Source organism: Poecilia formosa, unplaced genomic scaffold (genome assembly GCF_000485575.1).
Source record: "Poecilia formosa unplaced genomic scaffold, Poecilia_formosa-5.1.2 Scaffold125, whole genome shotgun sequence".
NCBI classification, from domain to species: Eukaryota; Metazoa; Chordata; class Actinopteri; order Cyprinodontiformes; family Poeciliidae; genus Poecilia; species Poecilia formosa.
Genome location: NW_006800064.1, coordinates 465846 through 490446, shown reverse-complemented (window position 1 = coordinate 490446; position 24601 = coordinate 465846). Strand labels below are relative to the sequence as shown.

The 24601-nt window shown below is 38.0% G+C and overlaps 1 protein-coding gene and 1 long non-coding RNA gene across 2 annotated transcripts in view; one reads left to right on the top strand and one right to left on the bottom strand.

Moving 5' to 3' along the window:
• Positions 1–24601, top strand: part of LOC103144383 (neural-cadherin-like) — a 163495-nt gene that overhangs the window by 128329 nt on the left and 10565 nt on the right. Inside the window, exons 29-30 of the mRNA XM_016676047.1 lie at positions 19897–20161; positions 21037–21223. Of these exons, the coding sequence (XP_016531533.1) occupies positions 19897–20161; positions 21037–21223 (452 nt within the window). The remainder of the gene's footprint in view (positions 1–19896; positions 20162–21036; positions 21224–24601) is intronic.
• The window catches only part of LOC107837244 (uncharacterized), a 25238-nt gene continuing 9475 nt past the window's right edge, over positions 8839–24601 (bottom strand). Inside the window, exons 2-3 of the long non-coding RNA XR_001663252.1 lie at positions 17654–17659; positions 8839–8850 (exon numbers count right to left, since the gene is read on the bottom strand). This is a non-coding gene — a long non-coding RNA (uncharacterized LOC107837244). The remainder of the gene's footprint in view (positions 8851–17653; positions 17660–24601) is intronic.

Sequence of the window (24601 nt, the reverse complement as noted above, 5' to 3'; positions counted from 1 at the left end):
ATTCAGTTGTTGTCAGTGTATCTCTTCCTTTTGGAGCAGCCTTTCTTTCCTCGACAGTTTTCCTCTGCATCAGTGTAACTACCTTGCCACTTTAGCTATTAATCTAGAGATCCAGAGCCATAGTCTTCCTGCACACTCTTCCTGTTTTAAATGTGTTATTAACTGCAGTACACACCCTGAACTCTTTCACATTTGTCACCTTAAAAACAATGTTTTATTAGGATTTTATGTGACAGTCCAACACAAGGTAGGATAAATTGTGAAAACGAAAGAGAAATGATATGCAATTTTCAAAAGGTTTTACCAGTAAAACTGAATGGCATGCATGTGTGTTTATATTCTGAAAGCAAACATGTTGCCTACAGCTCAGGTGGGAAAACCTTTTGAAGGGATAACTATAAGTTTGACATTCTACAAATGCAACCTTTATGGAGCAGTGAAAAGTTGAAAGCCGTACTTGAAAGAAGTCCAGTTTAAAGTATGTCACAGCAGCGTAGGGATCATCGTGAACGAAGACACTCTGGTCAGATGAAACAAAGACTGAGTTTTTATGTCCTTTATGCAAAACATGGTTAATGTCAAATCTACCACTGCACATTTCCCTAGACACATTATTCTTTGAATGAAACATGTTGGTTGCAGCAACTTACTATTTGCTGTGATGCAGGTACAGGATACCTGGTCAGAGTAAATCAAAATCTGCAAATGACTTCAGACTGGGTTGGAGGTTTGCCTTCATGCCGGACAATGACCCAAATATCCAGCCAGTGTTACAATGGAATTAGTTCAGAACAAAGTAAATACATGTATTACAATGGATCAGTCAAATCTCAGACATAAATCCAATTTGGGTTCTGGTACAAGACTTAAAGAAATTGCTATTTACAGATGCTATCCTTTCAATTTGACTACCCTTTAGTTATTTTGTACAGAAGAATGTGCAAAAGCAGCTCAAAACTTTTAGAGACATATCCCAGAAATCTTGTAGCAGACGTCAGCTCCAAAAAGTATTGACAGGCTTGATATTGCTGAATACTTATGCAGAGGCTAGTTTTGAAATCTTAATTTGTTAAACATTATTTTAACTTAGGCATAATTTTCCTTTTTACCTCAGAACTATGCACTACGTTGTGCTGGTCTATCACATAGGTTCCAATAAATGTAAGAAAATTTCTTTTTCTAATATAATGAAATGCAAAGCTGAAAGATTATAAGTATTTTCTTGGAAATCCCATAAAGAATCTTGCAAGATGCAAAATCCCTGTTATCTTCACAGACCGTTATTATAATACCTGTTTTGTTTTGTTGTTTTTTTTCCCCTTCTTTTTCACACTGCAGCTGCAGTCACTCCTGCGTGTGAATGTAAGCCAGGTGCAGGTAGATGAGTGTGTTCGCACTGACTGTAAGACGTCCGGCGGCTGCTACACACAGTTAACCGTCAGTGACTCACCCGCCTTGATAGACTTCGGTGCTTTATCCCTGGCCTCAGTGAAAGTGACATCTTTGGCCGTGTGTGGCTGCGCCTCAAGAGAAATGACCCACCGGACGTGCTCCTACTACCCCGCTAACCCCTGCCTCAATGGAGGGACATGTGTTGACACACAAAATGGGTACAGGTGAGGGACATAGCACTTGTTTGACGTCAGGTGAAATGGACTCTGAAAAAAGGTCAAACATAAACTTGTTTCACTGTTAGTTTGTGCAAATAGTGTCTATAGACATGAAATGAACTTGAACTACTCTGGTGTTGTCAGCTTATCCTCCACAAACTGGGATAAAGATATGAAACCACTCTTAAAGTAACTGTATTTGCATTGCAGCTGCATTACCTCATGCTGATTTTTCAATGAGAAAAATAACTTCTAATTTGGATACTGAGTATTATTCAGTATGGAAAAAAAAACAAACATTAAGAAAGACAATTTTCACATGGCATTAAACCTGCTGGTAATGCTTTATATAACTGTCTTTCTCAAGTAGCAAAGGCAAATTTTTCTACTATAACATTTTACAAGAAAAAAGTAGGGATGGAATGATTAATGTGATATTTCATATGCCTATTACAACTTTTTTTCAAAAACGCGACAAGCAACAAGTTTAGTGACCTGTTTTGTTATTAGTGATATTGACTTGTCTTGTGTTTTCTATATATCCACCCTGTCCTTAACACCAGACTCACCTTAATAAATTCCTGCTTAGCAATTTTCATCTGACTAACACAAATGATTCCATTTAAAATCCCTGCAGTCTTTATCAGACTTCACAGATTTTTATTTTGTTATGGTAGGACAGAAAAGGTTTTTTTTACTGGCATGCCTTCCAAACACAACCAGTCGTTGTGTAGACAGTGCCTAAAGGTTGACTCCTGATGACAACCAATACACCCACACTTTGCTGTATTTCCTAAGCGTTCACATTTTTGATCAGTGGTGAAAAGGATTTGTCTTTTGGTTAGGTTATACTTTCACCCTCCACATAACCAAGAGGCCATCATTCCAGTTGTCTTTACAGGTTTAATTCATGCAGGGTCACAGGCAGGCTGGTGACTATTTGTAGTAGTCATTAAACAGGCTGAGGGGTACACACAGTGCAAGGCTAATGGAGAGATGAACAAGACATATGATGATGCTCACACTTGTTTTCAGAGGCCAGCTAACGTAGCATATATGTTTTTGGATTGTGAAAGGAGTGTGGAGTACAAATGGACCCAGCGTTTGTATGAGGAGAACATGCGAACTCCACGAAGAAAGGACCCTGTAGAGATTTATATATGTATAATATATCTAACAAAAATGTAATAGTCGTATAGAAGTGACAAATGGTGGCACAAATACTTTTTCTTAAGCAGGTTTTTTTTTAGCCTTTCTCCCCACTGAATAAATGCATGCAAATGAACATCTGGTTTTAAAAAAAATACAATGTGAGATTAAACTGCAGCAAAAAGCAAATGTATTATAAGACTTTAATTATTGTAAATGATGTTGAATGGTTTTTTTGGGGTTTTTTTTTTTACTTCAATACCTGTGGCAGGCGATAAACAAGAATCACCTTTTCATTGTTAAACTCATTCGACACTTTATTAAGTACATCTGGTTAGGACTGTTACCTTCAGTGCTGCTTTAATGGGGCACAGTGCTTTATTCTGCAGAAAGTTATCATCATTTTGGTCTAATCTTGGTCCTCTCACCTCTGACATCAGCAAGACATTTTCTTCCTCACACTACTACTCACTGGTTGTTTTCTCTTTTTTTTAGCCATTCTCCCAGAAAACCACAGAGATGGTTTTGTGGAAATCCCAGTGGATCAGCAGTGTCTGAGCAATTCAGATCAGCCTGTCTGGCACTAACACCATGCCACATTGAAAATCATTTAAGTTCTCTTTATTCCACATTGTATATTCTTCACCACATCCAGATGACTAAATTCACAGAATTGCTGTTTTGTTATTTGTTTTTTTTTTTTTTAATTACCAGCCAACTGAACAAATGCACGTGATAAAGTGACCAGTATTTCATGACTTTAATTAATTTTATATTTATCCTAACCATTGATTGTTTCTTGCTCTTATAATAAATATCATTGCCTTCAGGTTTAAAAAGCTCAGTGGAAGTCTTTACAAAAAAATGCATGGATTTCATTTCACATTTTTTATCACACTCTAATGCACAGATTAAATAAATATAGGGCAGAAGGGATTATTTAAATGTATTCCCTACTTCTGTTTGCTCACACAGTGCAAGTAGTGCCAGTAATATGAATGTGCAAGAAACGTTTATGCACCTGGTGGTCACAGGCAGCATAAACACAACGGCATTTTTTGTTTTCATCTCATTTTAAATTGTCTCAAACTATTGCAAAACTCATGTTTTCCGAGACACGCGTCTCCTCCTTAGAAACCGTACATGTCACCTGACGTCAATTCAGTCCATCCATAAAGAATCCAATTTTTCCTCCTATCCTCTGTTGAGGGAGCTTAACGGGAAACCTCAGAGAGGAGCTAATCAGATATTGTCAGACAGAAGTGAGAATAACAGGCCGTGCCCTTCCTGATTTGGACTGCCATTGCTCTCACGAGTCACATGAAAGAACAGTGAAAGATTGAGGTGCTCTTTCACTGCTTATTGTGAGCATGTGTATGCAAAGGGCTACCCATCAGGCTAAGCCTCCTCTTTTTTTGCTGCATATGGATCAGTATTCCTACCATGTGTTGCCCCCTCTGCACAATAAACAGCGATGTGAGGAATAGTCCGTTACAGCCTCAGTACACACAGCCTTCTTTAGACACTGCATGAAAATAGATGGCTTTGACATTATCAGCAAAGCCAGCTTGTCTCACATGCCTGCAGTGGAGGACAGGCTGAGATCAACCAGTCCCCTCAATCCTCGCCATCATTGTGATTGAAAGGGCTGCTTTTCATCGCTACATGCATCTCTTTGTTTGGTGGCATTTTTTTTTGTGATTAAAATTCATCATTACAGACACTTGCTCAAACAGATTCGAGAGTCTCGTGAAAAATGCTTAATTTCCAGTTTGTCCGAGAGCGTCGATCCTTAGCGCTAACGCTGTAATCAAAGTAGATAAGTAGCTACAAAAAGAGGCAATCTAGCAAAGTGTGTAGCATACGTGTGAGCAGAGGGCAGTTCAGGAGAGTGGAGGGGGACAAAAAAAACTTCTGAAAATCAGTGATGGTTCGACACATAGAGGAGTGAAAGAAATAAATGTAATTATCTCCTAACAAAGGGAACGTGATGTGCCTGGCCTGAACTGTCTCCGGGGAGTTCAGCTCAGACAGCTGCTATAGATAAAGAATAGACCAGAGTAGTGCTGTGTTCATAACTAATTGATTTAATGTAGGACTGAATATTCAGGGCTTTGTCGCTAATGCAAACAATTGATAGATAAAAAGTGCTCCGCTCGCTGTCTGTTGACAGGCAGCGTGTTCAAACACAGTCGGACCTGTCTGCCTGCGTGAATCAACAAGACTGTCACGTACGACGGAGACAATGCGAAGATTTCTGAGAGCTCAAAACTGAATGACACTGATTGTTTCTTTCCACTTGTTTTGTCCTGATTTTTCACACATTTTCCCTTCTCTGTGCTACAGGTGCCACTGCCCCCCACAGCTCGAAGGGCCAGACTGTCAGCAGACAAGACTTAGTTTCCTTGGCAACGGCTATGCCTGGTTTCCTCCCATAAGGCCATGCTTTGATAGCCATCTTTCGCTCGAGTTTATGACAGAGGAAGATGACGGACTGCTGTTGTACGCAGGCCCGTTGGCCACCCTTTTACCTGGGGATAATGAAGACTACATTGCCATAGGTAAGTAAATAAACAAAGTCAAGCCTCAGTAATTACATGTGTGCTATTGGGCTTCTGAGCTCTAAAACCTGGAACTTAATTGTGTGCGTTAACTACTGGGAGGTAGTTAATCAACCACAAATATGAGGAAAGCTTTAGGTTTGTGTTTACTTCAGAGACGTATGAGCTCTCAGTCAACTGAGTTATACAACCATCAGCTCAATATGCTTTAAAGACTAAACACATTTGCTAATAAATACATAAGCAATACTTTTTCATAAGCCCCTGAGGTCAATATCATACTTGCAGTGAAACAATCGAAAAACCTTTATTTTCTGTAGATGTTCACTGTCGGAGTGAACATCAGCAGGACTTTTTATTTTTTTTGACATATTGATAAACTTTTTTTTTTTTTTAAAGCATAAGTAAAATAAATGCATCCTCACTTTGACTGAAGTTATATTTATGGATAGACATGTTTCTGCAGCCAGTTTTGAATTATCTGCCTGTAAATAGGTTTCTCCTGCACCAACTCATACTCATGCATTTCTATAGATTTTTTGAAGATTTTTTTATTACATCTTAATGTTTGCTTCTGATTTCAGCTTGGGGAGGTTGGCTCATAAAATTTGTGACAAATTATAACCCATAATCATACAAAAATAACTCTAGTTCACTCCTGTAGTACTTTGTTGTCCTGTTTTTTTTTCTACCGTCAGGAGACGAATACCCCCATCCACCAATGCCCTTATGCACCTTTGCACTTTCAGTCATTTTGTACCAGGTACAAAACTGTTAATGTCTTCTGAGGGACATTTCATTCCACCAAACTTGATTTCACCACCCAAGTGTGTGTTTCAGACCAGCTTTGACAGCCAAAAATAAAAGTAATTTTTGATACTCACCTCATAATTTACTGTAATAGTAAGTAATATGGGTAATCGGAAAGTAATTTTGGTGTGATTACATGTCTTAATCATATTTGAAGGGGTCAAAATGTGGATTGGAAGTAAACTGGATGTAAATAAGGTATATTATAAAGTTTCAAAATAATAACTTAAAAATTAAATAATAGTATGTGCATAATTAGAGATTTTTTTTGACCATTCATCTCCACAGTTTATCAAAAATACTGAGCTACAATGAAAAACAAACTCATACTCTGTAGTTTACAAGAAGAGTACAAAAACAGTTTGTTTGAAGGATACAAAGTGGAAGAGATGAAATGGCAATTGTTTGGTACACAAATCGGCGAAGGGGTTTTTTGCTATTTATGATATTGAATCATTTCCTGCGTGTAGATAATACAGAATTACTTGAAGTTTTTGAAAGTCAAAAAGTGGTACGCAAACCAAAACAGCAAGCAAAGGTTTGATTTTAGAAGCATGTTTTTCTTTCTGTCTAGCTCTGCCACTCCAAATACAATATTAGTTAGCATCACATTTTATAAATAAAGGGTTTTGCAGCTGTTGTTTCAATTTGTTAGTTTAGAGGTTACAGCAGTACCTGCTTCTATTTCTAATGGCTGTTTGAACTTGATGGCAAAAACATCTTGGATCTATGTGTTTTTTCTTTCTCCCATTAACAGATGATGTGCAAGTGTAGGCCTCGGTTTTGGCATTTTGCTCACCTTGAACATTTATGTCTGTCTTAACATATTGTAGCAATAAGATCTCATTGATTTCTTTGGTGCCCATTAGTGTGACAGTTGTTGCAATTTCCAAACTATTTGTGAATAGCTGTGAAGGAAATGCGTCACAAGCTGGGAACATCTGACCCAGTGCCTGGCATTGCTAGCCAGTAAATATGAGCATCTCCAGGTTAGATGCTGGAATGGTTAGAGAAAGTTTCAATCTCAGGAGCCAAGTCTCAGGCTCGACGGGTCTTAATTAGGAAGTTAAAAGTTAAAGTTCATGGCACATCAAGACTGCTGGGTCTGAAACAGAAACTCGAATGGAAACAAAGATCAACAAAACCTTAGATAGACCAGGGAGAGCAGCAAGAACTTTTATTTCCAAAACAAAAGGAGAAAATAAAACGTATATCTTATGAGAATTTCCAGTTCACAGCAAAAACAAAAGGAGAGCACGACTTTTGACTTCTGAGTGGGTAGATGAAAGGTGAGAAGGTTGAACTTCTTCTGCTCTTAGCTGGAGAAGTGACATACTTTCCCCTGTATGTCTGAACAACTCGCTGATTAGATCCCTTCAAAGTGCCGCAAGTTCAAGTATGTGTGTATTTATTTAGCACAATAGGGAAAAACTAATTCAGGCAAAATGCAAAATGCAGAGCGCATGGAGAAAATGTAAAGCTATTGTGTAGATAGCTTTTGTACAGCAGTAAAAGCAGTAAAACAGTAAATATTCTGCATAGTTGGTAAAAATATCATAAAGCAATAGAAATAATGGTGAATGAAAAACACCTACATTTCAAACCATCGGTGTCTTTAAAATTATTATAGCTGTAACTGCAACAATTTTACATCTTTATAGCAATAAAATATCCAGGTGTGTTCGAGCAGGTACACATAAAACATCCCACAAGGAATTGAACCAAACATCCCCAGTCTGAAGGGTTTCAGCAGAAAATTCAAACTAGAATTTTAGGTAAATTGTTGGAGGATAAATTGTTGGAGGCCACAGAAAGAAAACATATCTATGTATATATTTTTGTTCCACGACATGTAAACTATTTACAAGATCATAGGGTACCTTGAAAGTATGATATGCAGTAAACATATTTGATCATACTTGATCAGAAAATGAAACCTTAAATGAGCATGAAAGTAAATTATGTAATTTACAAACACTAGACTAATACGAACAGAAATAAAGACATAGCACTGGTATTAGAATGGAGCCCTGGGAAATTAAATAGTGTTGTTTGCCATAGTTGAAATTACCATCCCTAAAACAATAACAAAACCTAAAACAATTTCAGTGTAATTCTATGAAAACCCTGTTTCTTTATCTCTTCCAATAAAGAATAATGATTTAAAGCCTTTAGCACAAAAATGCTGCAGCAAAATTCTTATCAGCTAGGTATGAGCAATGAAAACCAATTTGGATTGAAAAGCAAATAAAAGTTAATCTGTGAGATGTTACGTTTGTTTGCTTTCATATTTGCGAAACGTGGAAAAATAAAGAAATAATTTTGCCATGGTCGTGTTAAATCTTCTTGCAGGAAAAAGGATGTCTACGTGTGATAGATTGTTGTCTGTATGTGATCCTTTGAAATCAATAACGGCAAAGCGTGAGGTGTTGTGTATTTGAGTCTTAATTTACTGAGTTTAAAGATCCCAGTAAGGTCTTACGATAAAGAAAATATGTCTCTCTTTTTCTTTTTTTTTTGCGCCTCCAGTAATGATCGATCACTCATGCCATCACACAGAAAATCAGTGAACCATAGTTGCTTTTTGTTGACTGAGGTCCAGATTTTCTTTGAATTGAGCTTTTTTTTTTTTTTTTTGCTCTGTTGGGAATCTTTCATAGCATGGTTGAATACCTGGTGCAGTCCACTTCACAGGTAACGACTCGGAAAGCACACAGTGACTTCATGAAAGAAACATCAACACAGTTTATTGTTGCTGATACAAAGGCTCACTCTGGGAACTTTGTGTTTTTTTTTGTTTTGTTTTTTTTTACCAAAACAGATACAATTAATACAGTTTAAGTATGTCGTGCCTTAAAGATCTAATTCCATTGCAGCCTTAGGAGCACTGAAACATTTAGAAGAAGCATACAATCTTCTCAAGGCAACGAGAGTGAGGACAATGTTAAATATGCTGAATGTAAAAGTAATATCATCCAATTGTGTAACATAGTAAAGAAACAGTCTTTGTAATTTTATGTTATAAATGATGCAGTTATGGTGGCGTTTTGCTATCAGGTTATTGTTTCTATCATTGTGCAAATGCTCACCCTGCCTACACGCATGGATATACAGTATGACTATATGTTTTCTATTCGCTGTTCTCTAAACTAATGAATCTTTAACGAGCCAAAGTCATTTCTTAAATTTCTTCTGTCACCCCATGATACAGAGCTATTTCCAGTGCCGGACCCAAAATAAATAATTTTTTTATTGCCGTAAAATAATCTGAATGACAGAGGATGTTGTTATTTTAAATCTTCTGTCTGGTATTTCAACTACTTACAAGGTGCATGGAGAGGGGCAAAGATCTGGTAAGATAAAGACTCCAGTAAAATTAAAAATTCTGGGGAACCAAAAAATGTTGGCTCTTGTCGTTTTTGGGGGTCATGAATGCAGTGAAGTTGGTTCCTTTGCATTTCAAGTGTTGCTGGAGTCTACTATCAAACGATCTAAAAAAAATAATAAGGACGAGAAATAATCTCACAGTATCTCAGATTCTTTGTCGTTCGGTGAGCTTTTTCAAAATATAATCACCTTGTTTTGGCAACAGGCTTGCCAGCAATCAGAGATTAAGAGAAACGGCCTTCTGTATCATGTTGCAATTATTCCTAAGGCAAACAGGAAGCCATGGCTTATTATTAAAATGCCCAATCAACTGTGTACATTCAAGAAATGTAAACCTGAATTCATTTCTTTTAACACAACTTTGCCACGAGTGCTCTAAATGTGGCTTGCAGCATACTGTTCTCTCTGCTACTCAGATTCTGCGCTCCAGTCTGCATTCAGTTGTTTATTCTCTTTGTTTAAGAGAAGAAACTTCCCTTGGGTATTTCCCTGTATCAAACTGGGAACTTGAACCTTGCCTTTTTATTATTTTCTTTTATTTATACCCTGTTTGGTTTACAATACATTTCATCACTATTTTCTGTTTACCCTGGTTTTATATTTTTAATCATACCTGCATTTTGAACTGCTTTTTTGAGTTTGACCTTTTTTTTCCCAATAATTTCCCCCAGAATTAATCGTCCACTTATTTTTCAGCGGCTTCTATTAACTTTGCTGTTCGTCTTTTATAGAGCTGATTGGTGGGACTCCTAGCCTTAAAATCAACCATGGCTCTGGGACCCTAGTTCTCCAGTTAACAAATGTTGGAGTGAGTGACAGACGTTGGCACCGCCTTGATGTGAGGAGCAACAGCAAAGTAAGAGAAGTACAGAGCCGCCATAGCTCCTACGCGATTGTCACCGACGGTTTCACTCTACGTGCGAGAGAAATGTCAGATTAGAAAACACGCTGCGGCGCCACGGAATTGTCAAGAAGCTCAACATTCATCCCCACATGCGGCTGTAATGACTTCTCTTTTCTTTCCCACCCAATTTAAAGGAAGTGCGCTTTACTCTGGATCGATGCTCCAGTGCGATTGTCATGGAAGCAGAGGGGGTGGATTCTTGGGCAATGACAGAGGATCGCTCTTCCTGTGAAATACGAGGGGTCACGCCCAACAGGGATAAGTAAGACCAATAATTAATTCTGGAAAGAGAAAATAGTTTGGGGAAAAATATCTGTATTCTCAGACTTTATTTTTCTGTCCCTTTGTGTGAACTTTCTATCCAACCGTTCATCCATCCGTAGATCTAGCTGGCCTTTTCGTGGCCATACCGCCTTGTAATTAAAGAGAGGGAAACGCCATTAACGAACAGTTCATTTTATAATTAGCATATGTGTTTAATACGTTCCTGTCACAGGTCATTTGGAAAAGATTCGTCCCTCCCTCCAAACCATCCATGGTGTTTCCACAGTTCACATTTGAAGCTGGACCACAGTAGAAATATCTCCAATAAATGTTTTATGTTTGTATATTTAAAACATGAGTTAAAAAAGACAGAGATAGGAGACATTTTTACTTGAAAATTAAAATATAAAACACAAATCTACGTAAATGAAGCAGATGTGAACTAACTAACCGCTGTGCTTGTTATTAACCAAGTGGTTCTTTTAATGAAAAAAGACACAAATTAATGGCTGTATTTGCAATGAGTACTTAATTGGACACAGGAAAATGTGTGGCTGCATTTGTTTTGAGTGCACGAGAAGTAACAGCGTGAATAATTCAAGAGAGCCTTCTTTAAACTGGAGTGTGGCTTTCTTTAGCAAGCCCAAACAAATCTATTTGTGTTTAGTTTCCACTTACTGTTTTTAAACCTAGACTGACGCATGGACCGGAGGGACTTGCCCCATATCCTCATTGGGCAGTGTGAGGATTAGATGCAAAACTAGCAGCAGGGGGCTGGGGGAACTTAGACTTTTCAAAATGTTTTGGATTGGTTGCTACTTTCAGTGTAGTATTTAGTAGATGCTTTGTTTCATATTCTGTTTGCATTCATGTCTTAATGTTTTCTAAGTCACAAAATGTATGCCTTTTAGGGTTTATTTAGCAACTGGCATTGTACATTACAAACATAAGATAAACAAATGAAAGACAGAACAAAGAAAATTACATATTTTTTCTTCAAAAGTGTATCAAAGCAGTATCAAATTCATTTTCCATTGATTCTCAGTTAAATATCTCAGCTTAGGAATCAAATTGAATCTGTTAACTTAGCATTACCAAACAAAGCATCTTTGTGGCATTTCATACGTTAGACAGCATGGGAAAGATTTGTAGGTAGAACTGTTCAAACCCAGAAATTCTCATGGAAAATGCTGCTTATGTTTTTTCCAGGGTTTATTATTTATTAAAATTAAATCAGATGGATACACAGGCTGTTTTTAGTTTCTCATGTGCCACACTGTTTTCTCTGGGGGAAAGAAACTGTTGATGATTTCCTGAAATGTAATCCTTAAAATGCCAATTAATTTTTGACTTCGTATCCTCATAGCATTTTGTGCTTGGTCACAGCTCAACTTGTTTACTACCACCGTGGACCCGGCTTGCCTCTGGACTCATTATTGTTGTTTCAGCTTAGCTACAATTTGAAAATTGCCACCTTACACATAATATTGTGATGGAGCTTTATTATTTTTTTGCACACATATTATAAAGATTGTTAGGACTTGGAAAAACTCTCACTTTTTCGTGTATAATCTGTTTGCTCTTTAACCCAGAAGTTGAACTGCACTTCAGCAATACAGCTGTCAAAATGTTTTTGTAGTTAAACCTCTGCCATGTCCCTCAAGCTGTATATGTCTATCTTTTTTCTTTTAAAAACTGAAAGGTTTATTCGCTTTTAAATCTCTGAAAGCTAGTGCTGCACAGGTTGTGGTTGGAAGGGAAGTTAAAACAGGGCTTTGAAATCTCTTGTTCATTTTGCTCAGACACTCAGAAAACAAATGTTTAATATCCAGCCTGTTATTGCAAATACACATTATTGATTTCTTTCCATGAAGCAATTATGGGATATTAGCAGAAGTTTTGAACTGACAGGACACATAAAATCTTAAAAAAAAAAAATAATAAAATAAAAAAAATCCTAAAATTACATGTTTTGTTCCTTAGAAACTTTGTGCTCACAAATAACGCCTTGAGTCACCTCCATGATCTAACTTCTGACTAATGTAGAGCTACCCGTTATTACTGCAGTATGAACTGTGTTTTGTCTTTTCTCTTGCAATTTTCTTTTCTCTTGGAACCAGGATTTCATTTATTTCATATTCATGAGGATAAAGTCTTTTGAACAGGCAAACTGTTTTTGGTGGGTGAGGAGAAAGCTGCTTTATTGATCTATTCACTCTCACAACTCTAACACACTTTTCCTCAGTAGTAAGTGGCCACACATCCACTTGACATATTCGCACCAGAATGTTTTTATTTATTTATTGTTTTGTCAAGAAAACGTTCCAATTTATGTTTAAAACAATCATGCTGTTACATAGGTTTAATGGGTTATTTATTAATAGACTATCTGTTGATAAACTTGTAATAAATGTATATTTTATGATAATTTTACAGACAAAGAGATTCATAAATAAAAAGCATATTCCAATGAGGGTATGTTTTGACTTCCCTTGGCAGAGAAATTATCACCTCGACATGTCTTGAAAGTAGTAGAGGAATCTCTTTCTGAGTGGATTTTGCTTTCTCACAAATGTAATTTACATACTGGTATAATGCATACTTTCAAAGTAAGAGGAAAGGAACAATAAAAAGGTGTCACATTTGTTTTCTGTATGTACAAAAAGTGATGGCCGCCTCAGCAAGAACCGACGAAAACTATGAATTTTAACAGACAGCTGGTGTTGTATGTACATGTTACAACTGCTTGCAGTCTCTGCTTTATTTATGTTGCAAGTTCTGCCTTGAGTTGTAACCTTGAAAAGTTTCCCTTGGCACCCATACTTTGGTTGTTTCTCGTCCCCAGGTACCTGAATGCAAGTCATGTTCTGCAGCTTGGAGGAATCAATGAGAACATATCATACGAATACCCACAACTACAACACAAACACTATACCGGATGTATAAGGGACTTGATTGTGGACAGCAAGGTAAAGTAAAAAAAAGTGATCTGAGTTTAACACAACTGCATGGCTGGACGAATAGGTGGCTGTGATGTATTCTGTTCTGTTATGACAGAAAACTAGCTAAGTTTATAAATAATACAATTTAGTAAAAGAATGTATGTGATTTAGGTCTGAGTGATACAAAGGTTTCTTGCATGCATTATTTTTTATTTATCAGTATGACTTTTTTTATTATTAATTGGAGTTTAATATACAATAAGCTTGCCATTTTTGTCGAGAATTTGGAAAAGTTCAGATCATACTGTTATAATCTTGTGTCATATGTTTTATTTCCAGTATTTGAGTTAAACCGTGTCATAACTTTGGATTTATTTAAAGCAATAAATCAAATACACAGCTTATTGTAAAATCTTGCAGAGGTTTTACAAAATACTACAAAAAAACACTCCAAAATATTGAGGAAATATGTGCAAACGTTTACATTTACAGAAAGTTTACCATTCTGTCATTTAGTAAATGTAAATATTTGTAATCCTAACTGATCTAAAACAGAATAAAAGGTAGTGTAATGTAATGTCAGAAAGGGAAAAGAAAGGAGCTTGTATCTTTGAGTGTGTATAGGCTTTTAAAGACACAAACATGTGGGATTTGAAATGGAAACATGAAATAGAAATACACGTGAAAACACGATAACATCGACCGTATTGTAAAGGAAAAAAGCAGCACATTAATTAATAAAATGAATACACAACCTGCATACCGCGCAGCAATTAAAAGCCCAAAACACATCAATATATAATCAGCCAGGAGCATAATAAACCGCACAAGGAGTTCAACAGTATCAACTAACAAACACACACAGATTTGCTTTTATTTCTATATTCTTACCAGAACACTGCACTGACAGAACTCACTCCCGAGCGCATTACGTTAGCGTCATACTGTTTTGGACATTAGGATGATTAAAGCAGATTAATTAAGGTAAATACCAATGCCAACAAAACCTCAATTTGATGCCCGAAGACAAATAATACTGTTGTCATGTCAACAAACAAACAAACATAATGCACTCACACATTCTTATCCCCATGCCCCCACTACAATTACTGAATGTGCTACAACAGTTGGTTCTACTCTAATAGATACAACCTGATGTCTTTTTTTTTTTTATTGACACACTCCTTAAAAGCTCCAAATGAACAAACTCCTCGTACGTCCATTTTAATACCTGTGCTGACAGTTGCTGATGATCAGCCGACTGCATTTTGCCGGTAGCACCCGGGTGCCCTGTTCCATGTTTGTATGAAAGAAAGCTGAAGGATTCACTCATTGCGTCTCCATTCAGAAGTTCCTCCCCCTTTATCTCAGATAAAACTTCTTCAATGTTCCGTTTTAGAGTTTTTATCAAACAATGAAATTGATTTCACAAAATCAGCTTTTTGAAAGATTCGATCTTAAAAGCCATTAAAATTCGACCTTAAAAGCCATTAAAATTATTTGAGTTTTTGTTTTGTGAATTGTAAAATCTATTTTCCAATGAGATGAGGCATGTTTCTTTTACAAATCTTTAATAAAACTATAATTTTTCAATTTCCTTCTTGTTTTTTTTTTCATTCCTTCTTTCAGTGTGTCATTCTTCAACTCTCTTTCTCCTGTTTCTTTTCTCTTTATTCAATCTAGCTGTATGACCTTGGTTCTCCTGCTGAATCCTCCAACACTTTGCCCGGCTGCGGTCTCATTGATAACCACTGCGCCGACTTGGAGCAGCTTCCCTCCTGTGGCAAGCGGGGCAGCTGTCATGGGGAGTGGGGCTCTTTCAGCTGCCTGTGTGAAAAAGGGTTTACGGGCCCGCATTGTGATCAAGGTAGGCCCGTAGAGTTGCCTTTAAATGACCATGACGTTTTCAGTCTGAACCTCACGAGGTGTGCAGACCCAAATGGGAAAACTTGCTGGTGTGGGAAGATAACCCCGTCTTACATAAAGTGCTTTTGCACAGCCGCACACCCTCGCTGTAATTCCCTCATGTATTTCCCATGTGACAGCTGAATTAATTGAACAAGCCTTTTGTGCTTTTTTTTTTTTTTTTTTGATTGACAAGTGACTCCAGAGTTTTCCTTTGACGGCCGGAGCCACGTTCAGCTGCAGCTCTTGTGGTCTCTCCCTGCAAGGCGGACCAGAGTCCAGGTTGGGGTCCGTACTCGCGCTTTAACAGGGGTCATCCTCAGCTTGCTGTCACAGGAGCAAAGTGAATACCTGCGTTTAGAGGTGAGTCACGGCTGGTCACCCGCCTCCACCTTGACAGCTGCGATTGTCTTGTTTGTGAGCCTCAAATTAGGCCCTGCAAATGATTGCAGCAGATGCTTGTCAGGCTGTGAGTGAGTAATATCAGGGTTGGAGACATATGGGTGGATACTGAGGGGGCTGTTGACTGACATATGTATGTTCCTTACTGGCTCTTTGACTAGATCTGCAGAGAGCCTTTTCGGAAAGTGTTTGATTAAAAATAATAGGCCCTTCTTATTCAAGGGTATTTTTGTTTCTGGTTAAGGTTTCATAACCACTTTAATATAACAAGAGAGTCAGTGGGCATAGCAATAAATGGAAGGCCAGATCTCCTGTTAAACACTTCTGAGTTCTGACACAGCTTATGTGGAGAAGTAAGCTCAAAGTCTCTGCAGTATGTCTCTAGATGCAATAAAAACTGTTCCTTACAAAAGTATTCAGTTATCTTGTTCACATTTTACCACATTACAGCTATAATCACCTCTGTATGTCATGCAGGTTTTATGCAACAGACCAGAATAAAGTGGAGCATAATTTTAAAGTTAAATAAAAAGAACACGTGGTTTTTGCAAAACTGAGTTGCATAAATTTATATTAAGCCTTCCTATAATCCAAGGAAGTTCAGTACAATTTGCTGTAGTTGTACAGCACCAGTTGTCGACAAAAGTAATCTGAAGACGCCTTCAAAAAGAAAGACTTCTGAATAAAATCCAGGCTCAGAGAGAACCTAATTACTAGACAGTACAGCTGTTTTAAGAAGAACTCAGAGGTTTGTTAGAGAAAATTAGTGCACAAGCAGCAACCTGAAGACAAAGGATAATATCCAGGGAGAAGTTTAGTTTTTTTTTTTTTTCTATAAAACAATAACACAGCCTTTAAATATTTAATGGAGCACTGTTCAAGCCATCATACAAAAATGGAAAATGGATGGTGCAACAGCAAACCCATCAAAACATAGTCATCCACCTAAACTGACAGGCCAGACATAAAAAGCATTAATAAGAAAAGCAACAAAGAGGCCAGTGGAAAGTTGAGAGGGTGAATCTTTAGCCTAAAAAAAAAAAAGAGAGAGACTATTAGTGGTGCATTCCACAAATTGGACTGCACCAATTTGTGCAAGAGTGGAAAGAAGAGAGCTGGTGCAAGAAAGGTACAAGATGCCATGTTGTCAGTTTGCCACAAGCCTTGTTAGGGGACACAGCAAACATGTTCTGATCTGATGAAACCACATTTGAGCTTTTTCCCTTCCTTCACGTTATTTGTATTGGGATACTGTTAATACATTTTTATGCATCTTCTAAAATTCTAACCATAAAAACAGAAACGAACTTAAGAAAAAGCAGCATTACATAATCAGTTCAGAGGCCAACGTGTCTTAAAAAAAAAAAAAAGTCAGGAGAAACTTCAGCTTTGGGGTATCAAATACCCCATAGCTGTGATGGCAGGTCCATTGTATTATGTCATTAAGAGCCTTTGAGTACTGTGTGTTGTGTTCCCATATTCATGATAATCTATTTTATTTTTCTGTGTTAGAAAAGTCCAGTCCTAAATCGTATTATTCATACACAAAACTAGACGATCCAGGTTCTAAAATCCTCCACTTGTCTTTCTGAGTTTGAGGTATGAGGCAACAATTTCGACCTGTAGATGTGCAAACGTGGTAGCCCTTAAAGACTTGAAGCTGCATTTGCACAGAATAATGTTTCCCTACAGCACTGAATTTGCTGTCTACAAATTTACATAGTACTTACTGATTTTTGTTCTCGAAGTTTTGAAAACCCCATGCATCTTTTGCTGTCGCTGCTTTGAGCTGGACCATCATATTTAAAACATAAATTTTAAATTTAAACATGAAATAGTTTTTAAGGCACTGGATCTGCATACTTCCTTCAACCCACTTAGTTGACTGCTGCAGACAGTGTGCTTTACTTCTTGTGTGTCGTCTGCCTGACACCATGCTGAGTGTTTATGATGGTGGTGTTCCCTGTCAAAGGATTTCATCTAACCAGCTGACAGGCCAAGTGAGAACAGTGCCTGGAAGTAACTGACTCTGGTAGGTCTGTCACTCACAGGTCACCTGGTTGCACCGAAACTGTTTCTATTACGGATTTCACACTGCCAGTCTGCCGTAAAAAAAAAAAATAAATAAATAAATAAAAAAAAACATCTCGTTTTTGTGCTGGCACTTATTTGTCAGACAGCACGGTTTAAAGCACCAGCCCTTGTTCTTTTAGTTTTCATGCTGCATGAGGAAAAAAAACAATAGTGTCCCCTTCCCTCGTTTCAGTCCCACAGTGACAGGAGAAGGAAAAGGCTGTTGGCTTTAATGTGTGGTGTGAGGGCTGTGGAGCTTTTCTGCGAAACCCTCTGTGGAACTGAATTGGTGAGCTGTATAAAGCTTCTGATGTCTGTCTGCAGCAAACACGCTGAAACATTTTCAGCCTTGTTGTCCCAAAACACACATAAACACTTGAACACAACCTACTGTGTTTTTTGACTAAACCTTCTAATTTAAAGGGCAGCCTTTTTGCCCCAGTTTTTCTTTTCTTATGGATATATATGGAATTGAGTGCCCACTGAATAAATAAGTACTTTTTCACACAGAGGTTACCAAGGGCAGGCTGGGTAGAAACTGCATTCGGTTCTCAGAGGAGTTCAGCCTCTCTGTGAAGAAAACATTTAGAGCAGGGGTGGCCAAGTCCAGTCCTCGAGAGCCACCATCCTGCAAGTTTCAGATGCATCCCTGCTTCAACACACCTGAATCAAATGACTGGCTCGTTATCAGGCCTCTGTAGAGCTGATCCCGGTCTGTTGGAGTAAGGATACTTCTAAAACTTGCAGGATGGTGGCTCTCGAGGACTGGACTTGGCCACCCCTGATTTAGAGTAACGCTTGCTGAGAAGAAGTTTTTAAGAGGGTGTCTGGGATAAACTCCACAAGTAACTTCTGAAAAGAGTAAAAAAAAAAGTCAGAGCTTGACACAGTTCAGACCTCAGAAATATGCTGAAATATATTTTGAGAAGGGATGATTGCATATGACTCAAAGGATACTGCAGAAAGTTTATATAATCATTTGTACCTGCGCATTGATTAACCTTTTTATTTTTTTTTAATTTTTTTTTTTTTACACAATTTCTGCTTTGCACTACAGGCAAGATGAAGCAATAGGGAAATCACATTGAGCTTAGACTTTTTTTTTTTTTTTAATAAATGGGTGTGCATTTATGTGCGTCCAGTAGAAAGGGGCTCCTGCTGAGGGAGCAATAGTTAATGCATGCCGGGCTGACTGTGAATTATCTAGACCTACTGTTTCCAATTAAGCTCAGGACATGTACAAGCTGCAGTTATGGGAAGCCTCACATTGGTTTGTCCATTGTGTTCACTCATCCCTAACTGCTGAAGATAATTGTTGTTTCATGTATACCTTGCCTTCGGGATGACTTTGCCATGCAGTGATGTGTGGAGCAACCTGGCAGAGCATCATTGCTGCAAAATTGCCGAATAAATTCTTACCGCTGGAATTTCCATCCCACTTTTCTGCCAGGTTTTACAGCAGATGGGCTTGTATGGGTGCTTAAATTTCACAATTCTTGCCTTGCTCACCCTTAGCTGCCTTTTCCTCACCTTGGGAGCTGGCCTACTTCTTATAATGTTGTTATGCTCAAAAGCTGTTTTTTTTTTTTTTTTTTTTTTTTTTTTGCACATCAACACAGCGCAATATGGCAGAAATCTAACTCTTGTCAGACTGTCAGTCTGCTTCGTGGCACCTCATTTTGCAATTTTACTCCTGAGTCTCAAAATCTACACTAAGAGAAATAGTGTTGTTGCAGCAGCTGACAAAACTGAACAGCTTGTTTTACAGCGGTACTCTAACTGTAGAGTTAGGATGCCTCAAACTCGGATCAAAGTCTTGATTATCAAAACGCGTTCAATCTTTCACTTGGGGTATAAGAATTTTACAAAAGGTACCACTGTGTTTTCAGGTGATTCAAGGCCTGCTGGCTGTTTTCTACAACCTGGGAGACGGAGACTACAATATCTCACTGCCGTACCACCGCCTGGATGACGGGGAATGGCATGAGGTGGAGTTGGATCGGTTCGGCAGAGAGTTCACCCTGAGGCTGGATCGGGGCGGGGGTCGACTTGAAATCACCGCCTCACCCGGCCAGAGTCAGGAGATCATTATTGACCCCTCTGTGGTGATGCTTGGGAACTCTTTCCCATCAGGACACAACCGCAGCTTCTTTGGTAGGTTTCTGCTTGGGAGACTAAATGCATTGCTCACAACAAATAATTTCTGTAAAAACGTCCCGCATTTTTATTTTTATCTTCAAAAATCTTGTTTTCTGCTGGATTCTGCTCACACACAGGAAGACAGAACAATATATACAGTTGACAGGTGTATGCCTTTTCAAATTTTCTGAAATGATTTCAGGGAGGCACAGAGAATTTAATGAAGTATCTCAAGGACCACTGACTGAAAGAGTTTTACAAAAGCTTTGTGTTGCCTCACTTGTCACTTTATGTAGAAAGTCATGTCTTCGAAGATTTACAAATGGCAGATACTTCTTTAATTCACTATAAATCAGGGGTGATTAAAGTTCAGGTCAGGTGAAGAAAATGAAGTAGTAATTCCTTAAAGACTTGTAGTATTAACTTATAATCTGTTTTTTCAAAGGAATGGGTCTCCCAGCTGAACATGCAGTGGATTTAGTACCTAGACTTACCTCTTCCTGGACCCCAGGTGTTACACAACAAAATCTCTTTTGATGCCATAGTTCAAAACAAATAAACACAGTATGTCAGTGGCACTGATATGCATTTACATGATGCAGAAGACTTCGTGCTTTCAACAGAGCGAGTAAACTAACTGGTAGAAAAAAAAAAAAAAAACACCAGAAAGAAAAATTCATGCTGAGAGCATCGCCCGAGGCTGTTTGTATGTTTGGCAGTGTGAGAGCATTGGTCGGCAGGTATGTCGGCAAGTCTACGAGTGTTAGTAGTGCTTGTGTGCCTGCATATTCTAGTTTACGCTCTTGTTGCCGCGTAAATGCGTGCCTGTAAAAGATTTTTGCCCTGAGGACTAGTGTCTCCCTTCTCTTATTTCCCTCTGTCTTCGCCAGGCTGTTTGCGTGATGTGAGGTTTAACGGCCGCTCCGTTCCCCTGGATGAGGACCAGCATTCAGAAGGACTTCAGGTGCTGGTCGCTTCACAGGGCGTCTCTGTCGGCTGCTCCTCAGATGCCTGCAGAAAGCACCAGTGCTCCCCTCCCTTGGTCTGCTTGGACCTCTGGAGACAGCATGATTGCAGGTGCTGTAAATATAGAGAATAAACAGCCAAATGTTTTAAAGCGGTCTTAAAGTGTGCAGTCACGCTCGGCACATATTTGCATGCAGATCTCCGAAAACAAAGGACGCATCGGATTACCATACTTATGATGAAGTTAGAAATGTCAGCAGTCAATTTATACTTTTGCAAAGTTAAAAACTATGTCTGCCTTTCTGTCTGTCTGTGCGTCCGTCCAACTTTCTGACCTATTCTACATTTTTATCTTTTGCATCTGTCCAATCTAAATAATGGGGATCAGCTAAAAGGTGTCACTCGTTAATACTCAAAGGAAATGCAAAAGGTCATTTCCACATTCAGAGTAACTTCAAATGACTTGCAAATAATACTGAAATTTTGCTTAATGTGATCTTCAGCAAAGCCATGAATCAGCAAGTAAAATGTCAGAATGTCCCTTGAAAGGGAAACTTAATACACAAATCTGACCATCCAAATGAGAAATTACTTATTTTGATCTGCTTAGGATCTATGTGACGAACATGGTTTTTAAAATCTGTTTTTTAAATAGTTGAGCACAGCCATAAATCAGCAACATTAGCAATTAATTAGAATTAATTATTAATACATTTATAAATAACTTGAGTTCAGTTTCTGTCATACTTATTGTGCCAACTAACAAAACTAGCAAAAAAAAAAAAAATCTGCTTAAATGCAGTTTTGCTAAGTCCAATTAAGGTGAAATATATGTGCATTTTATCATGTGAGTCAACAAAATGAAATTATATGTCCTCAGAGCAAAGAGCAAAATGTTGTTTGGGAAAGTATAGTAAAGTATAGTATAGTAATATTGGAAATAAATCGGCACAAGGACTTAACACTAAAAAAATTGTAACAAAAAAAAGTGTTTTCTGTGAGCTTATAATGAGTCCATGGCACTACAAGCAACCTGTGACCAGATTTCAGAAGGGGAGGTATCAATCTCTATATACCACCGATATAAACAAGAGCACAACCACAAAGGGCTGTAAAAGTTACGACTAAAATTTTAAAATGTATTCTAAAATGCAAGGGCAGCCAGTGCAAAAACACTAAAATGGCTGTAATTTGTTGCTTCCTTTTTAGTGTTTGCCTTGTAGCTGCATCCTGGAATGAGTGAAGACATAAAAGTGGGATTAATCATTTTAGGCTCATTTGTTTTACAAATACTTCAAATCTCATAGATGTTCTATAGTTGGTAAAACCACAACTTTTTATTAATTGTCTTAAATGATGCTGCAAGGACATAGCAGAATGAAACGCATACCTCCTGGCTAGGCATTTAATCAAGGATGAGAACTTACGTTATTCAGCAAAAGACTGAATGTTGTTATCGTAACGATGGTAAGAAATGTCCAGGAATAAGTCTCAGGAGGTAGAATGTGTAAAATGATGATGATAGGATAAAAGTAAAAGGTTCCAGATCTGAACCCTGTGGGACACCCAGTGCCAGGGTTTTACATTCAGAAATGATCTTGTTGGTAAAAAAACATTGTCATTTATGAAACTAAGGTCCACACAGCCTATAAATTCCAGGTTAAAACATTTTTTTTTTCATGATGTAAAAAATTATACAAAATCTTTGCAGAGAATTTCCTACCTAAATGTGACGCATGTTTTGTATCTTTCATTAAACAAATCTGAGACTCATGGATTTTCTTTGGGGGTTCAGGTCAGAGGAGTTTGCTGGCTAATGATGAACTGGAGCACCTCGGTCACTGAACCAGCTTTGGTGCCTTTGGCAGCATGAGCAGGCGCCAAGTCCTGCTGGAAAATAAAACCAGCATTTCCAAAAAAGGCTTGTCAGCAAAGGGAAACATGAAGTGCTCTAAAATTTTCTGCTATCCAGCTGCATTAACTGTGGACTTTGGTGCAGCTCCCCCAAATTCTGGAGTGGATTTCACTTGACGATCCTCTCCAGGCTATGATTCTCCCTGTTGGTGGTGCACTTTTTCTAACCACACTTCTCGCTGCAACTCAGTTTCTGTTCATATGCTTGCTCTGTGAACAACCAGCTTCTTAAGCAGTGACCTTTTGTGGCTTTCCCTTGTCAGGGTGTTAATGACCGTCTTCTGGATATCTGTCAATGCAGGTGTTTTGAGTTCATTGGCTGATTAGGATGTGACACCATCATTTTCATTAACGACTGTTTCCCCGGAATCCTAATTTTCTGAGTCACTGAATCTGGGATTTTTATTTTCTGTAATCATTAAAATTGGAATATATCAACATATGTGTGATGACTTTACATAATTTATAAGTGACATCACTTTCCGAGGTGACTGGCAAGAAATATTGCACTTTTTTGTAATTTTCTTTTTTTTTTTTTTTTTTGAGAGATACACTTGAATCTACTGAAGAACTAGGCTATTCTATGTCAAGATACATCCAATTTTGGCAATATTTCTGGAATATGTTTTGAATGTGATTTAAGCTGCATGTCTCAATTAAAGGTAACATGAAGGTTCTTTACGTTATAACTGGAAGTCATAATTATACAACCGAAAATGACCGGCTGACTAAACAGTTTGTTTCTAAGGTGGTCCAAAGTCAACAATTCTCAATTTCATAGCAGAAAATTAGAAGTCGTAGAGCTTTCATTTATGCAAGACTTGCATTTGAATGAATAATAGATGACAGAACATACATAAATTAATGCAGAGAAAGGAGGTTTTGCGTCCTTAGTATGATAATTTTGTGTGAATGTTTTATCGTTTCGTGATGCGCCGTTGTCCAACAGATGGCAACGAGGCCGAGCGGACCAGTTGCGTGCCGAGTGCCAAATATTGAGTCAACTTTAAAGAAAAGTGCATACCAGCAGCGACTGTAAGAGTTTTGGCTGGGCCTTTAAACTCTGCAGGATCACTAAGTCTCTTTGCTGTGATTTCAACACTCCAAACCAGTGGGGACTTTGGCATCCATATTCTGTGATTGCAGCACAGCCTCGGGATACAAAGCACTCAGAGAAGCAGGGGGCAGGGATGAGTGATATTCAGGGGATAGTTTGTACAAATATACTGGGGGACTACTGCTGCAAAGCCAATCTTAGCGTCTCGGTTTCTTTTCTTGTTCCCTCTTCTTTTTTTTTTTTCATTTCCAGTCAACATTCTGTAACCTTCAAAGAACATATCTTTGAATCTGATATAAGACGTGTAACTCCTGAGGGATTTATTTTTACACCATCGGCTTAGACGCCACAACTCCTGAAAAATTCAATGTTCTTTTTTTTTTTATTATTATTATTATTATTATTAGGCCCGAGCAGCTAAGCGCTGCGAGAGCCTATTGAAACCGTGCTGTTTATTATTAGGCCCGAGCAGCTAAGCGCTGCGAGAGCCTATTGAAACCTTGCTGTAAATTATTATT